A 19,174-nucleotide genomic window follows, 5' to 3' on the forward strand; every position below is an offset into this window, starting at 1 on the left:
CCAACCATTCGGGTTCGTTCTGTTGCAGACATGCGGGCAAAAACGCGCCAAGATGCCAGCACGCAGCCGCCCATATGGCCGGGCGCTTGGCCCACCTTCGTCACACGGCACGCGGCAGGCAATAAACAAGTGAAAGATTATGGTCCGGGACAGGCGCCTTCATTGCCGTGGCGGTGCAACGCGTTGCAATCTGGCGACCAAACCTTATTAGGATAAATGATTTAAAGCAAAAATGCCGCACAACAAACACACACACGCACACAAGTGTACCCCAACTTATACGCATACTCACACGTTCGAGTTCTTAAGGTAAAGGTATGAATGTCCACGAGCCACCAACCAGCTTCACAGCATCACTTCATCATGCAACAGTTGGCAGTTCGCCATTCACCATTCGCACTCCGCCAACACCGCCCAGTATCCCCACGCGCGCTATTACACATGCGCAATACAAGCTCATCGATTGTATGATTACTGAATTTATAACAAAAGATCGCACGTGACAAAGCCTTTTACGGCGACCGTACTCAAGAGCACACCACGCGCCGCGTCGTCAATTGCAAACTTATTACCAGCTGCATCAACACCAGCCGTCTGTCTACCCGGCTGTCGGGCTGATTGTTGATCGACAAACAGCGACTTCAGCGGCTCAGATCATCAGCAACTGATTTGCTACTGATAAGACAATGGAAAAAAGTTGCAACTTCTTCTTGCCACATTGCCATTATCGCTGGCGCGGCGCATGTTGTTGTAACGGTTGTGTTGGCAACAAATGTGTTGCACGTTATGACATATACGCGTAATCGTGGCGAGCGCACAGCGCCACACTCACTGGCTACACCTGAACGAACGTTGGCTGTGCGGCGGCGCGTCAATCGTGTGCGTCCAGCTGGCCGAGCGCAGGCCGTCTGGTCTGGCGTGTCGCCATTGTCGCTTAAGATGCAGGAATGTGCACGGGAGTCGCAAAAAGCGCATGCATTCATTGTGCAATCAGCCTGCATTTTACTCCGTCTTGCCCTGACAACCACACATCTCTTCCTCCATGAATTACAGCCGCGCGACATTACTAAAGTATGGGCTTGTATATATTAAAAATCGCTCATCATTACAAATTGAAATACCTGCATTGCATTTTATAGACAGACGCATTTGAGTCAAAACCAGAGCAAAAGAAGGAGATTATTATGGCCCAAAGTAAAAAAATTAAATAACCAGTAAATTCTATTAAAATTCTATCCATAAATATTTTAGAAAGTATGCCGGGGACGGCAGCAAGTTGGAGTAAGAAGAAGTACTACTGTTCCCAGCCAACACCCAGCAACGAGACCTCGAATTGCAAGGGTGTCTTTACACGATCTTTCTCCAGTTTATATGTCTGCAGAGTTTGTATGAGCTTTTATCGAATCTTAAATTGGCGAAATCAGATCTAGGAAGCGACTCCCTGAAAGCGATCACATGTATAATATTCAAAGTATTATTTAGAAGACATCAATCGATTCCGACAAGACATTGCAGCCGATTGGATTGGCTCACACCGCCTTTCTTGTGAAGTGCTATCTAACCAAGACCGGCATCCCAACGCTTCCGAAGCCGCCCTACAGCCCAGAAGTGGCCCCCGTACTTGTTTTGATTTCTTGCCTGAAAAGGCCGATGCAGAGCAAGCCTTTTGAGACGACAGAAGGGATCCAAGCAGCATGCACCTTGGCTCTCAATGCTATTCCGGAGAATGCCTTCCGTGACGCCTTTAATGCTTGGAAATCGCGCTGGCAGCGCTGCATCGACGCAGAAGGAGCCTATTTTGAAAGTTTTTAAAGAATTCTAATGATTGCTTTTTTAAATCGACTCAGTCCTCAGACTCAGGGTTTCGGACAAACTCTGTATGCATTTGACAGAGTTTTCTCATAACATACTGGTCAAATTGTCTATAAAAAAATAACCAATAATCTAATGAGTAATATGAGTCAGAGAAACTGATGAAAAATACGTCTCACACAGTGGGTAGACATTTAGATTGCATTCTATACTCACTTCATGTGTGGTAACACCAACAATTTTTTCCCCTGGACCATTCTATTAAAGTTTTAATCATATTGAGCCTATTTCATGTCGAAAGCATTTGTCAGGTTTGAGAGCTCTGAATCCAAATAAGAGCGGACATAGTCCGCTTGGTGAAGTGTCCCAAAACTTGAGTGCCACTGGCCTTGCTTTCCGCAACGGTATTTTAAAAAGACCATGCAATGTTGAACTCGAATTAGCAAAACCGGCAGAGCTTCAGCAATTAAGTAGTTTGAAATTTTAATTTTGATGAAAATATTCAAGGCAATTTTTAATAAGTGGGATATTTTTTCCTGGATCCAATAATAAATTGTTGCCCAACTGCGACGCGAATGTTCGGAAAGTGCGTCCGTTCCACTACAAACATCGGCACCACAAACACTCGCTTTACGTCGGAGCGCAGCACATAACCACATTACAGTCGACGAATGACCTGCGAACAAACAGCAACAACATCAATAGCTACGGCAATAACAATAACATTGTAATAAACTGCCACAATCAAATTATCAGAAGCAAGAGGCAGCGTTGCATTCTCCACTGCATAACTCATTCTTGTTTCTGAATTCAATGCACGCCGAAGCGAACAACTGCTGTTGGTGTTGCTGTAGTTGGGTTGCTGTTGTAGGACCTGTGCCAAGCACGCACCAAGAAATTCCTGAATCTTGTTCTGAATGAAGTCGGAATGCGCAAACGGTAAAAAATGCAACAAGTGCCGCCGCTGCACGTCCATTGCCCACAGCCATGCACCCAACTACGCGGTGCAGCGTTCGTCGCCTCGCCACGCCACGCCACGCCGTGCCGTCTGCCGCACAGAAGCGCAACGTTGCAGCTGCAAGTTTATTGAATAAACTTAGCCGACAACATAGTCTTCGGGGTCGTGCAGTCTTCAGTCATCGGCCGTCAAGCGATCGCTGGGCACGCGACGCGATTATGATGTGCGCAATGCGCATGCGCTTGCGCTTCTCCGCTTTCCGTCGCTTTGCATTTATTCTTCACTTTTGTGGTGTTCATCTTGATTTGCTCGATTTCTTTTAATATGCACAAAGCGCGCTGGAGCTGATCTCGCAAATTATTATCATAAACATCATCAACACATCATTATCACTGGCAGCATCGGCCAGATTGCATGCGCTGAATATATGTTTGTAACACGACACGCGCGCGCGCTTAGGTACAAACATGCGGACAAGTGAATTGGTTTTTTTCTTCAATGGAATCGTTCCCCGCTTGCATTATACATCAATCACAACGGATCACAGCGGCTCGTATGTATGTATGTAATGTAAGAGACGAACTGTGAACAGAATCAGAGCGTGCTGGCGGTGTCTACTAGGTGCAACTGCATCGCGCTTATGGCTCCGGGGACATCATTGAAGCCGTCGTCAGCTTCACGCGGCTCTGTTTGGCGCTAGATGCTGGCAGGTGAAGGCGAACATTTTCTATTGAAATGAATGTGTATTCGTATTTGTATGTATGTTTGTATGTGCTTGTGTAGAAAATGCGATGAAGAACCGCAACACGGAACGGATTGCATGCAAGCGCCAGGCGAGAGGCGGTGGCGTCGATCGCCTGCCGGCTACCGGTTGAGCCCATCGACCGAATGCAATTGTCGGACGCTTGTCGGCTGAGGAATAGGCGCGTGCGCCATCGGTTTTAGTAAATCAATGCCATGCCATAAATGGTAATCGTTTTGCAGATTGAATAATCGCCACACCGCGTTCCTTCAACAGCAACCGCGGCACGCATGCTACATGTTGCATATGGCGTGTAGCATGTGGCTAGTGCTCTATCATGCTGCTAGAATGAAGCTTTTCTTGCATTTGCAGTTGTTATTTGTTGGTAGCACTGGAATAAATTAGTCATTAATTAGCAATCGGTGGAGAATTCATTCATAGAATCTGCGCATTGCAAGCGTCAACCGAATGAATTATAATACTTGAATGAATCTTTAATCACTGGGCAATTACTGGCACATGATCTGCACAGATCGTGCAAAAATGGAGTATTGAACCCTAGCTGAGCAGTGAGTTGAGCAAGGAGCACAGGCAGATAGCTTTAATAGAATTTTAATATTATTAGATCTTATTGCACCCTTCTTGGATCACCTAATGGATAACCTTGGGATAACCTTGTGGTATTCGTCTGCTTTAATCTATCTACCTTTAAGAAGTTTACGATGAGAGAAAAAATACGAATACGAGTATATCACTTCAATGCCGTGATCGTGGGCATGGACCAAACTTAACCTTACAATCTTTTCAGGACTGTAAAAGAACACCTAAAAAATCAAATATATCGACTGTCATGACTTAAAACCAAAATGATCCACATGAAGATGTTTCGGCAGAGGCGTACGAGAGGGGAGAATTTAGGGGTTCAAACCACAACTGCCTCAACAGACCAGATATTCACCATGCGCCAAATCTTGGAAAAGACCTGTGAAAAGAGAATCGACACGCACCACCTCTTCGTCGATATCAAAACTGCTTTCGACAGCACGAAAAGAATCTGCCTTTATGACGTTTTGACTGAATTTGATATCCCCGCAAATCTAACACGGCTTTGTAAACGGACGTTGCCCAATACGAAAAGCTTCGTTAGGTTCGTGAAAAATGAGGTTTCAGACAAAACGACTCCCTATCGTACAAATTCTTCAATATACTTCTGGAGATAATTATTCGAACTGTAGGGCTTCTATAAGAGTGTACAGCCGCTGGCGTACGTCGATGCTATTGATTTCATTGGCCTCAACAACCGCGCCGTTAGATCTGCTTTCACCGAACTGGATAAGGATGCGAAGCAAATGGGTCTGGTAGTGAACGAGGCCAAGACAAAATATCTCCTGCCAACAAACAGTCAAATCCTCTCTCGACAATCGAAAACCAAACTCTATAAGTTACATACATCATTCGATATAATAGGCAACTGTCGCAAAGTCGTACAATCACGGAATAAGTTAATTAACGCTCTCTTTTTGATTTCAACCGTACATAGATTGTACTACAATGAGACCATTGTTCTTACTTGGAGGATTGTCATTCCGATGGTGAGACGACTGTAATGACATTCGTTCGCAAGACGTCACTCGAAGAACGATTCTCGGCCCTCTACTATTCGAGAAGTTATTCCAGGCGCATCTTGTCAGTGAAAGATCGTTTTCAACAATTCGCCGCTCAAAACTCACTTGAGGAATGCAACTAGTGAAGATAGATTGAACGGTCTTTCTCTTCTCAATATTCATAAAGATATTCCTTTCGAGCAAAGAAAATGTGAACATCTTGGCTTCACAGACCAGAAGACTGAATATCGTTTTATGAGCACATTTTGCACATTAACATGATGTAATTTTTTTTGGTTTCCTTCTAAAATTGAAACCTTCTCAAGAAATTAAAGCGAAGTCAAGGAGAACATTTTTGCACAGATCACAACGGTGTTACCTGCAAGTGTCCTGAACTGTCAAGGACTTCAGAAACAGTAATTTTATTTTCGAAAACACATTCAGCTCAACTTTCTTAAAAGATATTGAATTCAAATTGTGGAACTTGCTACTTGCAAGAATTTTCCGAAGGGCTGATGGATTTTTATGTGAAAGATTTTCGCGATAAACACTTTGATAGTCTGTCGAGAAGATGCCGTTAAATCCAATATAAACATAAGATTGAAAACTTCTCTTCAGATGAGATGCCAGGATAATCTTATGGAGATAATGAGGTGCTCAACTAGTATTCTCTCCGCTGAATTAAAGGCACAACAAGTATGTTTGAAAACAATTTTACCACAGTAATTAACTGCTTTCAAAAGCAAAAACAAACGTTGCTCTTTTTTACAATACGCTAGCCTTGAATGCCCGAAAAATAAATGCATAAAAAATATGCAGAGAGAGAGTGTCCAATACCTATCCGAAAACAATTTGTGGGAATTTTCTTTTTACAATATTTACCGTTTGTCAACAAATTAATAAATGTACACAAGCGATAACAACAACTCAAATGAAATATCAATCAAAAAACATAAAATGCATGCCACTTGTCAGTAACAACATTTACTAACAACAGCAACGGCAACAAACATCCTAGCGCATATTTGTTGAAGGAACACACACACACATGCGCTTGGGTAGTACAAATCTAACGGCAGTTGAACGCATCAAATCGAATTGAATTGAATTTCTTGAAGCAGAAAGAGGTAAACATCAACGCCCGCAATCTGAACAATTCTAATGACAATAACAACAATAATAGCAATGCATGTAAATATCAATATGAACACGCATGCACACACGCACACATGCACCTGTGTGGCAACAACAGCTACTTAAGAACCATTCCAAAGCCACTGCAATAAAGGAGTAGCCAATGCAAATATGTACGCATGTGTGTGTGTATACAAACAAGCAAGATGTGGCTCTTAATGGAATAGCAATTGTCGGAGATTCTCTTTTGAGTGTAAGTAGGTCTTCATGTGCACTTATGTATGTGCACACGCACACCTAAATACCAGGTTCCTACAAGAAGGCAGGCAGGCAAGCAGGCCAATGGCCGAAATGAACACAAACAAAAAGGACGCAAATATGCAAAGTGCAAATTAGGCAAAGGATATTTGCCAAAACTGCACAAAAACCAAATTATCAAGTCTCAATGTGTGCATGTTTACATTTGTGTGTGTAAGGAAGGGAGCCTTGGACCTAAAACAAAAGCCATAGCTGCATTTACAGAGCCAAGTCAGAATGTGTGCGTGTGTATTTTCTTCTCATGACTTTCAAATATAAAAGCTACAGAAACGGAGGAACCAAAGGATCTGACTTCCATTTAGAAAACGTTATACGTTTGTAAAGAGCTTCAGCTTAGAAGGACCCAAGATACAACTGGACTTCATACAAAGGCCAAGGTTTAATTCATCTACTGATAGTATACTTCTGCTCGATCTCGCTAACATGAAAAAGTTAATTATAAGAAGTAACTTGTGGGCCGTGGAGTAAAGAGGAAGATATTGCGGAAAATTCCTCCCTCTCTGGAGTTTTCAAGAGGACCCTACGCACTGCAAGAATGTTTTGTAAATTTATTTCTCCAACAATTCACTTCAATCATTCTCGGACCCCGGTTTTCTCTTTTCGGCCTTGCATGTAGGTCACGAGATGACACGACAATCTTTGGAATTTTTCTCAGGATCATAAACTTATTCTTATTAAATTTTCATAGTAAATATTTCTTATTAAGTAACTTGCCTTAAGTGACCACTTAACTCGTTTTTGAAAAATTTAATCTCTCATCACAATAAAGATGAAAAGTACGCAAATTTTTGACTCGCCTCCTTAGTTCCATAGTAATAAGCTTTACGTTTAAGAATTGAGACCACTTACCACATTGACGAAATCCTGGAAGGTAACATATCCGGGTCCGATCGGCGGTTGTGCCTTTTTCGCACGTTCATGTAGCAATTCACGTTTATTCATAGGCACTTGTGATAAAAATTCGGGAGATTTTAATGCCTTCACAAAGTCATCAACTGGTATCTCACCAAAACCCTCGGGATCGAACTGTTTTTAGGAGAAAAATATGGAAAATTACGGAGTCAAAAAGTATATTCTCTAATGAAAACGTTAAATTAGTACTTGTATTTTAGTGTTAATTATACTAATAATAACAATTATACCACCGTTACAATATACTATATGCCTGCTACCACTATAGAGCACACATTATGTTAGGAGGAATTTTCAAAACTGAGGCCAGTTAATAATGATGATTTCAATAAGCTTGATCTCGAACTTCGAAAGCAAACATTTTGATTTTGGAGCCCAACTGCGAAGAACGCAGAAGTTAAATTATTACTTCTGACTCAATATTTTGAAAAAATTTTTGGTTGCGACCAATAATGATGATTTCAATAAACTTGATTTCGAACTTCGAAGACAAACATTAAGATTTTGGAAACTAACTGCGAAAAAGAGAGAAATTACATTACTACTTCTGACTCAATATTTTGAAAAAATTTTTAGTTGCGACCAATACCCAGCCGAATATAGCACAAGTACTGTGTTATGTTTCCTGTCGTGAAATAGAATAACAAGTAAGAAAGGGCTATGTTCGGGTGTAACCGAACATTTCATACTCATGCAAATTGCCAGGACCAATGCCAGGCAAATACCTTAAGGTGCTTGAACAGTTTTGGTTCGATTTGGGAAATTTTTAGTAGTAATATGGCACACCTCAAAAGCACTATTCGCTCAGGATTTTGTTTCGTTATATTAATTGCTTCTTGATTTGTACCCTCGAAAGTAAAAGAATCAAATCGAATTTATATATATGTATGTTATATGGAAAGTAAGCGTGGTCTTATTCCGATTTCGTCCATTTTCACACTTCTTTAAAATATGTCAAAATAAAATAAAATGTGTCGAATTTAGTTGAAATCGGTCGAGCAGAATCCGATATTCGTGATTTCACCGGAGAGAGAGCGATGCCACACCCATTTTCTAATTTTGACCTCGACTCTTATAAAGCTGTCTAATACCATATCGGTGGTAAAATTTAATGTCTGTGAAATTATTGGTTACTGATTTATCGCGTTTTTAGTAGTTTTTAACAGTACCGTTACATGGGGAGGAGGGGTTACGATCCGGTAGAATTGATTTCCACATCGTCGGTTGGAGTTCTTATAAGATTTATTTTGAACGAATTTAATTATTTTGGCTTGAACGGTTTCAAAGATATTAAATCTTTTATAGGACTGAGTGCCGCCCACTTTTTCAAATTTTTTATGCCGCAGTTGCCCTTGCTACAGCGATCCCCTGCGTCTCTGTGCCATTACAGTTCTATATCTTACTTTACTACTTAATTATGGCACTCTATAGGTTTTCGTTTAATGGCGTTTTGTAGGTGTGGAAGTGGTACAATTACGCCCGTCTACGTACTCGTCCTTACTTTTTTACCAAGTAACATATACACCAAATTTCATTAAGATATCTCAATTTTTTCTCAAGTTACAGCTTGCAGGGACGGACGGACAGACAGGCAGTCACCCGGATTTCAACTCATCTCTTCATCCTGATCATTTATATATATACTATATAGCCCTATATCTATCTCACTTAGTTTTTGGTGATACATACAACCGTTAGGTGAACGAAACTTTTATACTCTCTAGCAACGTGTTGCGAGATTATAAAAAGTCTCTCAGTGAGCTGTTTGGGTTCAACTAATTTTAATTAGTTAAAAAAAATTAATTAAAAAAAAATAGTTTTTAAGCTGTAAAAATAAAAAATAAAAAAATAAAATAATGAATAAATTGGTATACCCACTTGGGATTCGAACCTGCAATCTAGTACCTATCGTTTGAATTGAATGCATGGTAGCGCACACTCCGCTAAAGCAATACACACATATAAATGAAACTGCATTACACTCCAAAAGAAATTGTGAGGAAAGCAAAAATACCAGTATGCGTTCTTTTAGATATTATACATGATATGATTGGCCATATAAAACAATAAAATGTAGCGTACAAATATAGTGAAGTGCCTTACCATATCGAACAACAATTTCCATTTCTGAAAGAAGCATAAAAAAGCATTAATAGGTGATTATTAAAGCGTTAATAACATATATTGGCTTACATCACGCAGCAACTCCCGACGCAGTTCCGCTTCATCAAAGTCCGAATTGAGTGAGGTGTGTTCAGTCTCATAACCGGCATCGTTTGTACATTGCTACAGTGAGTAAATGAAACAAAGTAAGAATATTAAAAATGCTCCTGAACTGGCCATTCAGTCGACTCTCTACAAAAGCCATTGTCATACTCACATAACGTACTTGTGTGTGTGTATGTGATATGGAAGCAATTGATACCAGCGAGCCGGCTATCGTTGATATGTGTTCAATTTCGGCCAGAGTCTCCTGTTGGCTACTCCCAGCATTGTTGGTGCTTTGAATATCGACGCCACGGGAACTGCAACGATCGAAACCGCTCCACATGCCGCTACTACACTTCACTACGCTTGCAGGGATGCGATTGTATGTAAGCCTTGCACCGAAAATACACCACTACGAGCAACCCACAGACCAGCATAAAATGCTATCTACAGCGTAAAAGCCTTGCTAAGGTACTTTTGGGCAACATATGATTTATATTTTTACAGTTCTTGTGCTATTGAAATGGTTTACACATTTTCGTTTTTAATGTCTCTTTAGTGTTTCATGTACGCTAATTTTCACAGTGTAGAAATGCATTTTGTTCGTGACGCCTTAAAGTATGCAACGAATATAGATGTTAATGACGATGTAATTGTACTAAGAATTATCATTTCAAATTTTAAGTGGACGTGGCGTGATGGGTAGAGTGTTGGTATGTAGTATCAATGGTCGCAGGTTCGAATCGCACTCAATGAGATTGTACTCTTTTAACCTCTTTCTTGTACTGTTATTTGTTTACCGTTGTTTTTACTCACAATTTTAATTTCCGCCCTCATTTCATCGAATTACACGTTGAAGCTCTCACCGTGGCTTCTGCGTAAACATTTGTGGGGGCCAAAGCGAAAATCCCGTTTAATCATAGACTACTTCCGGCCTTCAATGCCAGAGTCTATTTCATGCCCGGTAAATAATTTTATTACTTCCGCTTATTTCAAAAGCAATTTGCACGCGCTCATACATACATACATACATATGAATAATCGCATGCACCCTCAAATGCAATTTATTCACCTCAAGGTGTGTGTTCCCCTTTTAACAATTACCCTTCTATAGTGAAATTCCATTAATTTTCGATATTTGTAAAAATGATTATTAGCTCTAATTTGCTCGCAAACAAACTAATTTACCTCCACTACAACGCCAATTACTATGGCCTCGTGCTCTTACTCATATCCCACCCCTTTCGTATTTACATCATCATTTCTGCTCGCCCTTTGGCGTGAAAGCAACTTTTTAAATCCATAATGGACAGGTTTGAACACGCCAAAGGCACGTAAACACGTTTTTCCAAGGAAGTGAGTGATCTACTTTTTTATATTTAATGCACGTCTCAACACTCATATGTATATACAGACTTACTTATGTTAATATGTTTTATAGGTATATTGTTGTATATACATTAGGGTGATGCAAAAAAAAATTTTTTTTTTTTTCAATTGGTACTCGCAAAAATAGGTTCCTAGACACCTCTAAGAAAGCCTCTCCAAATATGAGTTTTTAATTGTAACGGGAAGGTCCTCCGCCTAACGGTTTTCTATTTTTTCTTATTATCAGATAGAAAAATTTATATCTCGCTTCCAACTACTTGAAAAAATATTTTGTTAATTAGGTTTTGTAGGAAATTGAATGCTCTAAAATATGGTCTCTTATGATTTTTTCGTAAACCCAACCGTTTAAAAGATATTAACGGTTGAAATTTGACTATTTTTGGAAAAAATTCTTTTTTCTTATTAATTTTATAACTCAATGAAAAAAAATTATTATGAATGATGATACACAAAGTTTTGTAGGAAATTTACTGCTCTATAAAAATGGTCTACTACGATATTTCGATTAAGTTAAGCGTTTACGAGATATTCATCGTCAAACATCAATGCATATTAGGGTGATTCAAAAAAAATTTTTTTTTTTTTCGTTTGGTACCCTGAAAAATGGGTTCCTAGACACCTCTAAGAAAGCCTCTCCAAAAATCTTTTAATAATAATAATAAGAAAAAAAGAATTTTTCCAAAAATAGTCAAATTTCAACCGTTAATATCTTTTAAACGGTTGGGTTTACGAAAAAATCATAAGAGACCATATTTTAGAGCATTCAATTTCCTACAAAACCTAATTAACAAAATATTTTTTCAAGTAGTTGGAAGCGAGATATAAATTTTTCTATCTGATAATAAGAAAAAATAGAAAACCGTTAGGCGGAGGACCTTCCCGTTACAATTAAAAACTCATATTTGGAGAGGCTTTCTTAGAGGTGTCTAGGAACCTATTTTTGCGAGTACCAATTGAAAAAAAAAAAAATTTTTTTGAATCACCCTAATATACATACATCATGTACAGGGTTTTCCAATAAGAATGATATGATTTAAGGAACAACACACATACACTAATTTTTAAGGATATTCAATTTTTTTTTTATTTAAAGTGAAGTACAATCGACACAATTAAGTTTCGAATATAACATCATCCAAATGACCTACACGACTTCTTTTGCAGGAACGAATTCGATGAATCTAATTTTCAAGTACTCTTTCCGCTAAATCAAGTCGTATGTCAAGAATAGCACTTTCAATCTTGATTTTTAAAGCATGAAGAGAATCTGGTTTATCGCTAAAGACCAATGACTTCAGATAACCCCACAAGAAGTAGTTTGTTGGTGTTAAATCACAACTTCTTCGAAGCCAATGAGTGTAACAACTTATTGAACTAATCGAATCTTCAAACTTTTCTCGCAATAATTCGGTTATGTGCCACGTAGCCCCGACTTGTTGGAACCAGATGTTTTCAAGCTCAACTTCTTCCAATTGCGGCCATAAAAAGTTGGTTATCATCGATCTATACCGCACTCCATTGACAGTAACAGTGCCACAAGCTTCATTTCGAGAGAAGTACGAACCTATGATTCCAACAGACCAAAAACCACACTAAGCTCTTAATTTAGGTGAATATAATGGTTGTTCATGAATAATTTGTGGATATTCTTCTCACCAGCATCGACAGTTTTGTTTATTTACCGCATCACTCAGATGAAAGTAAGCCTCATTTCTTAATTTATTATTATTTTGAGTCGAACAATTTGTAAACGTTGTTGTTGCGTATATCTTTGTTTGCTGATATATTAAAAATGTCCAAAACGACATTTACAAATTACTTGTATGTCATCCCTATTGGAAAACCTGTTATAAGTACAATCAAACTTCTGTACAACGAAGTTTTCTTTAAAACGAATTAATTTCCAATGCAATTTCATTAAATGTTCGGTATGTTTCTACCTTTATGAGGAATTCCCTTACATACATATATCGCTGGGCATAGAAGAACCATAATTTGAATTATCAAGCGTTTTCGCTCTCCTATAAGAAATTTTGTTTCTTAACAAAAAAAGTCAAAAATGATTTAGAATAAGATACGAATTAAAAACTTCCGACGCTTCTTTCGAGGTGTTACAAACTGCGAGGAAAACTCAATATATCCTGTTCAGGGTATAATTACCAATGTTCCAAATAAATATTCACATGTGTTACCAAATTGTCCTAGAACGCAAACAAAACTTGTAGAAAAGAATTCACGAGCAGTGCAAATATATTAGTCTTTAAAGGTTGTCTGACAATAATGGCGCTATGGGAATTATTTTAAAGGTCTATGATATCCTCACATCCTTAAATAAACGTACGTGCGTTTAAATAATTCACATACATATGTACATTTAGTTTAAAGCTTCTACAAAGAATATCACTAAATCTTCAACATTCCTTTTGTTTATCCAAAGATGTTGTTCGGCATGAATTTCTTTAGGCACTTCACTTGAGTTAAGCCACTTCATTAGGTGTTGAGTGCAAACATCGCCTCTCAGCTTTTCTCAACTTTCCACACTTTACAACACTTCGGGCCGGCAACCGGCCAGGCCGCCACAAAGTTTGGTGAAAAATCAATACTGAAACGCAAATCCACCGCTTATAAAGGAGCTAAGTAACTACTATAAAGCACGTTAATAATTGAATGGAAGCGTGACGGCGCCAGTCGCCGGTAAACAATATATGACGTCCGTTAGTACACGTTTGGTGACGTCGATGAAGCGTGCAACGACCGCGACCACACAACAACCACAACAATAGACATAGAGGGTCGGAAACCTTTAATTACCGGACCGGCAGTGTCCACAACGCCTGAAACTGCATATAATATTATCATAACAAAGGTAAATGGCATTAAAGTCGATAAGGCAGTCGACGAGTCAACCGAAGGACTGAAAATTACAAAGCCGGCCTTTACTGGGACATACTCATGCAAACACGCTTCTGCACTGCATGCATGGTAATGCTCCCTCGAAATTTACATCTACACACACACACACACAAACGCATCTGGGTGCGTATATGTGATTTAGGATGTCTATGGATATGCAAAGGCTTCAGAATGCAAAAGAGACTCACTTACAATTGCGCACATTTATTAACAATTTGAATTCACATAAACCACAGACACATACAAACATACTTTGGCACTATATTTTCACCATTTATTCGCACTGTTTTGGTTCACAATTTTCATTTCTTTCTTGTTTGATGTCTGCTCACGAGCACGCGACCGGCAAAAGTTTCAAAAAGCGCGCAGTGACAAACTGTTAGACATGCAACACCCCCAAACGGGAAGACGACGAAATGATAACTAAATTCGTGTGGTGGCTAAAATGCCGTCTGCGTCGCTAGGCGGTTTGTTTTGTACGACGTCGGAAGCAGCAATTTAGGTGACCAAACTACAAAACTGGCGAGCTTTTTTGGAATTAAATATCATACTTACGGCTACTATATACTCGTTTAAGAAAATTCCAAACTTTTGACATTCTCTGCGATAAGGTGACCATTTTAAGACGACTATACTAAAAGCTTGCAATCTCTGGGAGGAATTATCACCGATCTCTCCACTCGCTCCTACACTGTTACGATGTAAATACATATATGTACGTATAAAAGCATATGTGCACTCACTGAGCAGTCATTTTCGCGTCACTCGCTATCCTCTTGGAAGCAGGAAGTTAGAAAAAATCGTGAAATTACAGCTAGATAAAGCAAAAAAAAAACTTAAAATGCTTCTGTCTTTCACAACAACCACGTGCAACTTATAGATACAGTTATCAAGACCCGCTATACCCGATTTAATAAAACTTCTGAAATTTTCTTTAATGAACTGATTATTTACAAATGTTAACGTCTGGTCACCTCAACTGTTTTGTTTTGGCCATAATCATCTCTGTAAGGGTTGTTCTTCTGCACATTCATCTATGGAGAGAATGCCTCCTATAACAACCCGCTTATTTGGGTGTGTGTATCTGCCACCCTCACCTCATCCACTGCTGCGCCGTCAGCTGAAATGCGGAAGAGGGCAGAAAACATGTGGAATACCAATAAGCTGATAAATGTGGGGACAACCGGCGCGATTCTTGAAAGTTACTGTTGTTTACATGAAATGTGTGTATGTGTATGTGCATGTCAATCGAATTTTGTTTTGCTATTCGCCAGTGGGGTTGTTTACATTTTGATTTTGCGTGTGCCGAGTGCATTGCGTGTGTTCGTATTCGCTTATATACATACATACATATGTATATTTATGTGTGTGTAGATTCTTATATGCATGAGACTTTTATTTATATTACTCGGTTCTTCTGTGCTTTTAGATGCTTGCATTGTAATTTATTGAGATGACTTTCTTAATGGTGGAATTTTATTAACGAGTTATTTACTATATCGTCGCCTAAAATGCAAAATAACGTAACATTTTCAAAAATGTACAGTGGCGTGAATGAAACACGAAATAAAATGGAACACGAGTGAAAAAAATTTTAATATTGGTTAAAACTGGGTAATATATGAACGCAGAACCTGAAAATGTTGGACATATGTACATATGTATGTATGTAATATTATGTATGTAACTTGAAGTAGTGAATAGTAATCAATAAGATACTCAATTTCGAATTTTTTGATGATACGTTATTTTGCATTTTAGGTGACAATGTACTTACATATGTATGTACAATATGCAGACTAAAGTGCATGTATGTATGTGTGTATATGTATTAGTATGTAAGTAAATATAAAAAACAGATAAGATAAAGCAAGCGGAAATTATTTACAAATTTTCAAGAGATGTAAAGAATAAATTTATTTATTTACTAGCTTACCCCGCAGCCATTGTCCTGCGTGAAATTATGTGTTTTGATATGAAAATTTATCATTTCATTTTTTTTTCGATGTAACACAGCTTGATAAACAACACTTTTTTACTTTCTTACGGTGTACAGAAAAGATGGTTTTCTAACTCGTGTGCACGCCACGTATGTACATATATCTGGCCGTGTGAAAAACATAGCATTTCCAAATTTATGCGACTATCCTTGTGTCCTGTTGATTGTCATCTCAAATGCAATTTTCACTGAAAACTAAATACGTTTGAACTGAAATGGTAAATCGTTAGAACTCAAAGGAACTCTTAGAATCAATCATTCTGCCCCCTTGTATTCGATAGCGCAGATTGCGGAACATAATAACGACAGATCCAACTTTGAGAAGCAAAGGATCCGGCGTCGTCTTCATTGTCAAGACGATCGATCGATTTGTATGAGCGCAAGTCTCCCGGAATTTGACTTTGAATCTTCCAGTTTAAGCCAACAACATCGGTATTTTAGCAGCTAACATTGCGTGTGCACTTAAGGAATCGTAGTTACGATAATTTGGCCAATGTCCGAACATTCGTGATGAGTTCATTTTTCGTGAATTGATAAAGCGAAGATGGAATTGATATCAAACCACCGGAAGTATCAACCGGAATTGACCCATTTCCAATTTTTAGCGAAGATGATGTAATATTCGTTTTAATGCATTAGTTGAGAACACACCTGGATGTCCATCCACTGGTTGGCCTTGCTTTCTGCGTAACTATTTCTTCGACGATGCATTCCGTATATAATAACAAGATATTTCCAAATAGAGCAATGTTCTTGCAAACAGATCACTGACAAAAGTTGAGAAAAAACTCGTCAATGTTAATTTTGTTGCACCGTAACCACCATGCACCATCCAAAGAAGAATATATGCGTGTGGCAAACCTCTCCTTTGCCACTCAACAGAGTACATCTAGCATCTAACAGCACCACATATACGTTGCTTCAAGATAAAGCTCATCAAACATCGTAACTGTTGTTTGAAAAGTCGTGCTGAGACATCGTGACGATCGCTTGCTGATTGACCGCGATCCATAATTCCGCACGTACATATGTATGTCATGGCATCCTGGGAGTACTTGGGCAACCAATGGATGCTGATGCCAAAAAGAACGCCGACCGATATTAGCGCGACCTCTTCGTGGCATCGTAACAAATTTCTTTCTGTAATTAATCACTTTGTGTGAAACACACATAGCGTTTCCCCTGAATAATTTTTTTTTTTTTGAGTAGCCGAAATGGAAAAGCAAGCGACCGAAATTGAATGATTCAAATAAATTGAAATACAAATAAAAATATTGAATAACAAAACAAACAAAAATTGAAAAAAAATTTGTATGAAAAAAGTTACTTTTTGGAATAGTCCAATTTTCCGACTTTTCCTCATGAAAAGTGTAAGGTATTTTTATTTCTAAATCTTCCCCGATCCACAACGAACAACCTCTGAAATTTCATCAGGAAATCATTCAGGATTGGTGCAGCCGTTCTCTTAGCGTTACCAACAAACAAACATTCATTCGTTTGCATGGAAATAACAAATGGGCTGTTTTGGGGGGTTTTCCGGTAATTATTCAAATTTTTCTCGCCGTAAATCCATCTTTGAACCACTGAACAGAAGAACACCCAGCTTCTGGCTATATTCAATACGGAGGAAGGTGGCAAGTGAAGAATGGCTTCGAAATTACCCGCTAGAATCAGCTTGCACAGAACGCTGGTACTAGCCAGGTTTAATCATGCAGATGAGGCAAATGTATCATCTTTTAAAAGTTGGTCGCTTATTTCCGCTTCAAGAAGCCATCCTATACTGTACTTGTACATTTCCAATCATAGACACCTTTCAAGGATGACTAGATTTCGAAAATGGTTGACTTGTAAATTTCAAAAATTTTCTCATTCGATAGATTGTCTCGAACTTGAATAACGTTTTATAAAATGTTTTTTAATATTTGAATAAAAAATTTAAACGTGCAAAAAAATATAATTCCAACTAGTTTTTTAATTGCAACAACCGTTAAAAAGCTTGTGCGAAGAAAATAAATAAAAAGGCAGATAAGAAAAAGGACGAACGCGCATGTTTGAGACGAGCGCGACACAAACAAAAGATCACTATCAAAGCTGTCGGCGGCTGAGGCGCAATCAGCGATCAACAAACAGACCAGAGAGGCAGTGAAAATCGAGGAAATGAGTAAAACGAAAAGCGCTACGACAAGCACACGTAAAAGTAGCCACAACTACGATTATCATGAGAGCGACCAACACGACGAGCTGTCGGATGAGCTGAGTATCTCCAGCTCAGAGGACGATGTTGTGGCCACAAGAAAATCGCGCAAACTGCAGGTGAGCGTAAGCCTTGACGACGTGCATATCGATCGGTAGTGACAATTAATGGCAATTTTTGAATTCTTCTTTTTACATGCAGCCGACAGATGCCGCTGATTATGAGGAGGGTGGTGGCATATACGACCGAGGTGGCCGGAGGCGACGCCGCAGCGGCAGTAAGAGACGTCGTAGTCGTGGCAGACGATCGCGCTCACGCCGTCGTCGCCGCTAGATGCTTCCTGTTCCTTGCAGTTTTCTTTTTTATTTTTTGGATAAATTTCGTGTAAAAGAAATTGTAACATTATTTATTTTATTTTTATTTTTTGGTCCAACCAACTCTTGACGCGTTGACAAATTTTGTATACTCTTCCATGTAAATAAATCGATTTGTGTAGAAATAAATTGCAAGTGATACTTTATAATACATAATGTATGTATGTATGCGTGAAGTTTTCTCTGTCAAAGTTGAGAGTGCGTATGTACGTATGTTGCTATTCCTCTATTTTTATTGTATTTCAAAGAGCTTCCCAGCGGGATAATGGTTCACCGCTTACATTTTTCTTTGAAGAATGCTCCGAAGAAAGTTCTATGTGGAATTCTTCGATACTAGGTAATGCATAAAAGTAAGCAATGCGGTTAAATTCTACTGCGTTCATATTTACAATCAAGTAAGTACATGAAAAACGTTACAATACGAGTACAATATGTAAACAACAAATACAAGTTATTTCGTCAAATCGTCAAGCATTTGAAGAAAATTTGCAGAAAGTTGGTTGTGTTTAGGTGAGCTGTTATCTTAATTAAAAGTTCTGTTAAATTTTGTGTTTAAACTTTGAATAAAGAAATAATATTAATATTATCGAAAAGGCATATGAGAAGACTAATTAAAA

General features: G+C 38.7%; 2 protein-coding genes and 1 long non-coding RNA gene across 6 annotated transcripts in view; 2 read left to right on the forward strand and 1 right to left on the reverse strand.

The window, feature by feature from the left end:
• Positions 1-14,374, reverse strand: part of LOC120776334 (protein rhomboid) — a 31,579-nt gene extending 17,205 nt beyond the window's left edge. Inside the window, exons 1-6 of one of the 4 annotated variants that reach the window (XM_040106870.1) lie at positions 14,262-14,374; positions 10,505-10,562; positions 9,861-10,300; positions 9,674-9,766; positions 9,584-9,607; positions 7,418-7,594 (exon numbers count right to left, since the gene is read on the reverse strand). In XM_040106870.1, coding sequence (XP_039962804.1) covers positions 7,418-7,594; positions 9,584-9,607; positions 9,674-9,766; positions 9,861-10,031 — 465 coding nt within the window. In that variant the 5' untranslated portion in view covers positions 10,032-10,300; positions 10,505-10,562; positions 14,262-14,374. Of the gene's footprint in view, positions 1-7,417; positions 7,595-9,583; positions 9,608-9,673; positions 9,767-9,860; positions 10,563-14,178 lie in introns of all 4 variants that reach the window. The other 3 variants (XM_040106871.1, XM_040106868.1, XM_040106869.1) reach the window with 3 other exon arrangements.
• The window catches only part of LOC120776338, a 65,264-nt gene that overhangs the window by 14,767 nt on the left and 31,323 nt on the right, over positions 1-19,174 (forward strand). The gene's annotated exons all lie outside the window — the stretch shown is intronic.
• LOC120776337 lies at positions 18,127-18,725 on the forward strand. Its single transcript, XM_040106876.1, has 2 exons — positions 18,127-18,302; positions 18,385-18,725. The coding sequence occupies exons 1-2, from the start codon at positions 18,147-18,149 to the stop codon at positions 18,514-18,516; spliced, it is 288 nt and encodes a 95-aa protein (XP_039962810.1). The 5' UTR covers positions 18,127-18,146; the 3' UTR covers positions 18,517-18,725.

This window comes from Bactrocera tryoni, chromosome 5 (genome assembly GCF_016617805.1).
Source record: "Bactrocera tryoni isolate S06 chromosome 5, CSIRO_BtryS06_freeze2, whole genome shotgun sequence".
NCBI classification, from domain to species: Eukaryota; Metazoa; Arthropoda; class Insecta; order Diptera; family Tephritidae; genus Bactrocera; species Bactrocera tryoni.

Excerpts from the sequence above, each read along its gene's own strand:
- LOC120776337 (XM_040106876.1), top strand. The coding sequence starts at position 18,147 with ATGAGTAAAACGAAAAGCGCTACGACAAGCACACGTAAAAGTAGCCAC. Across the intron at positions 18,303-18,384 it reads GAAAATCGCGCAAACTGCAG|CCGACAGATGCCGCTGATTA; the intron begins GTGAGCGTAAGC and ends TTTTACATGCAG.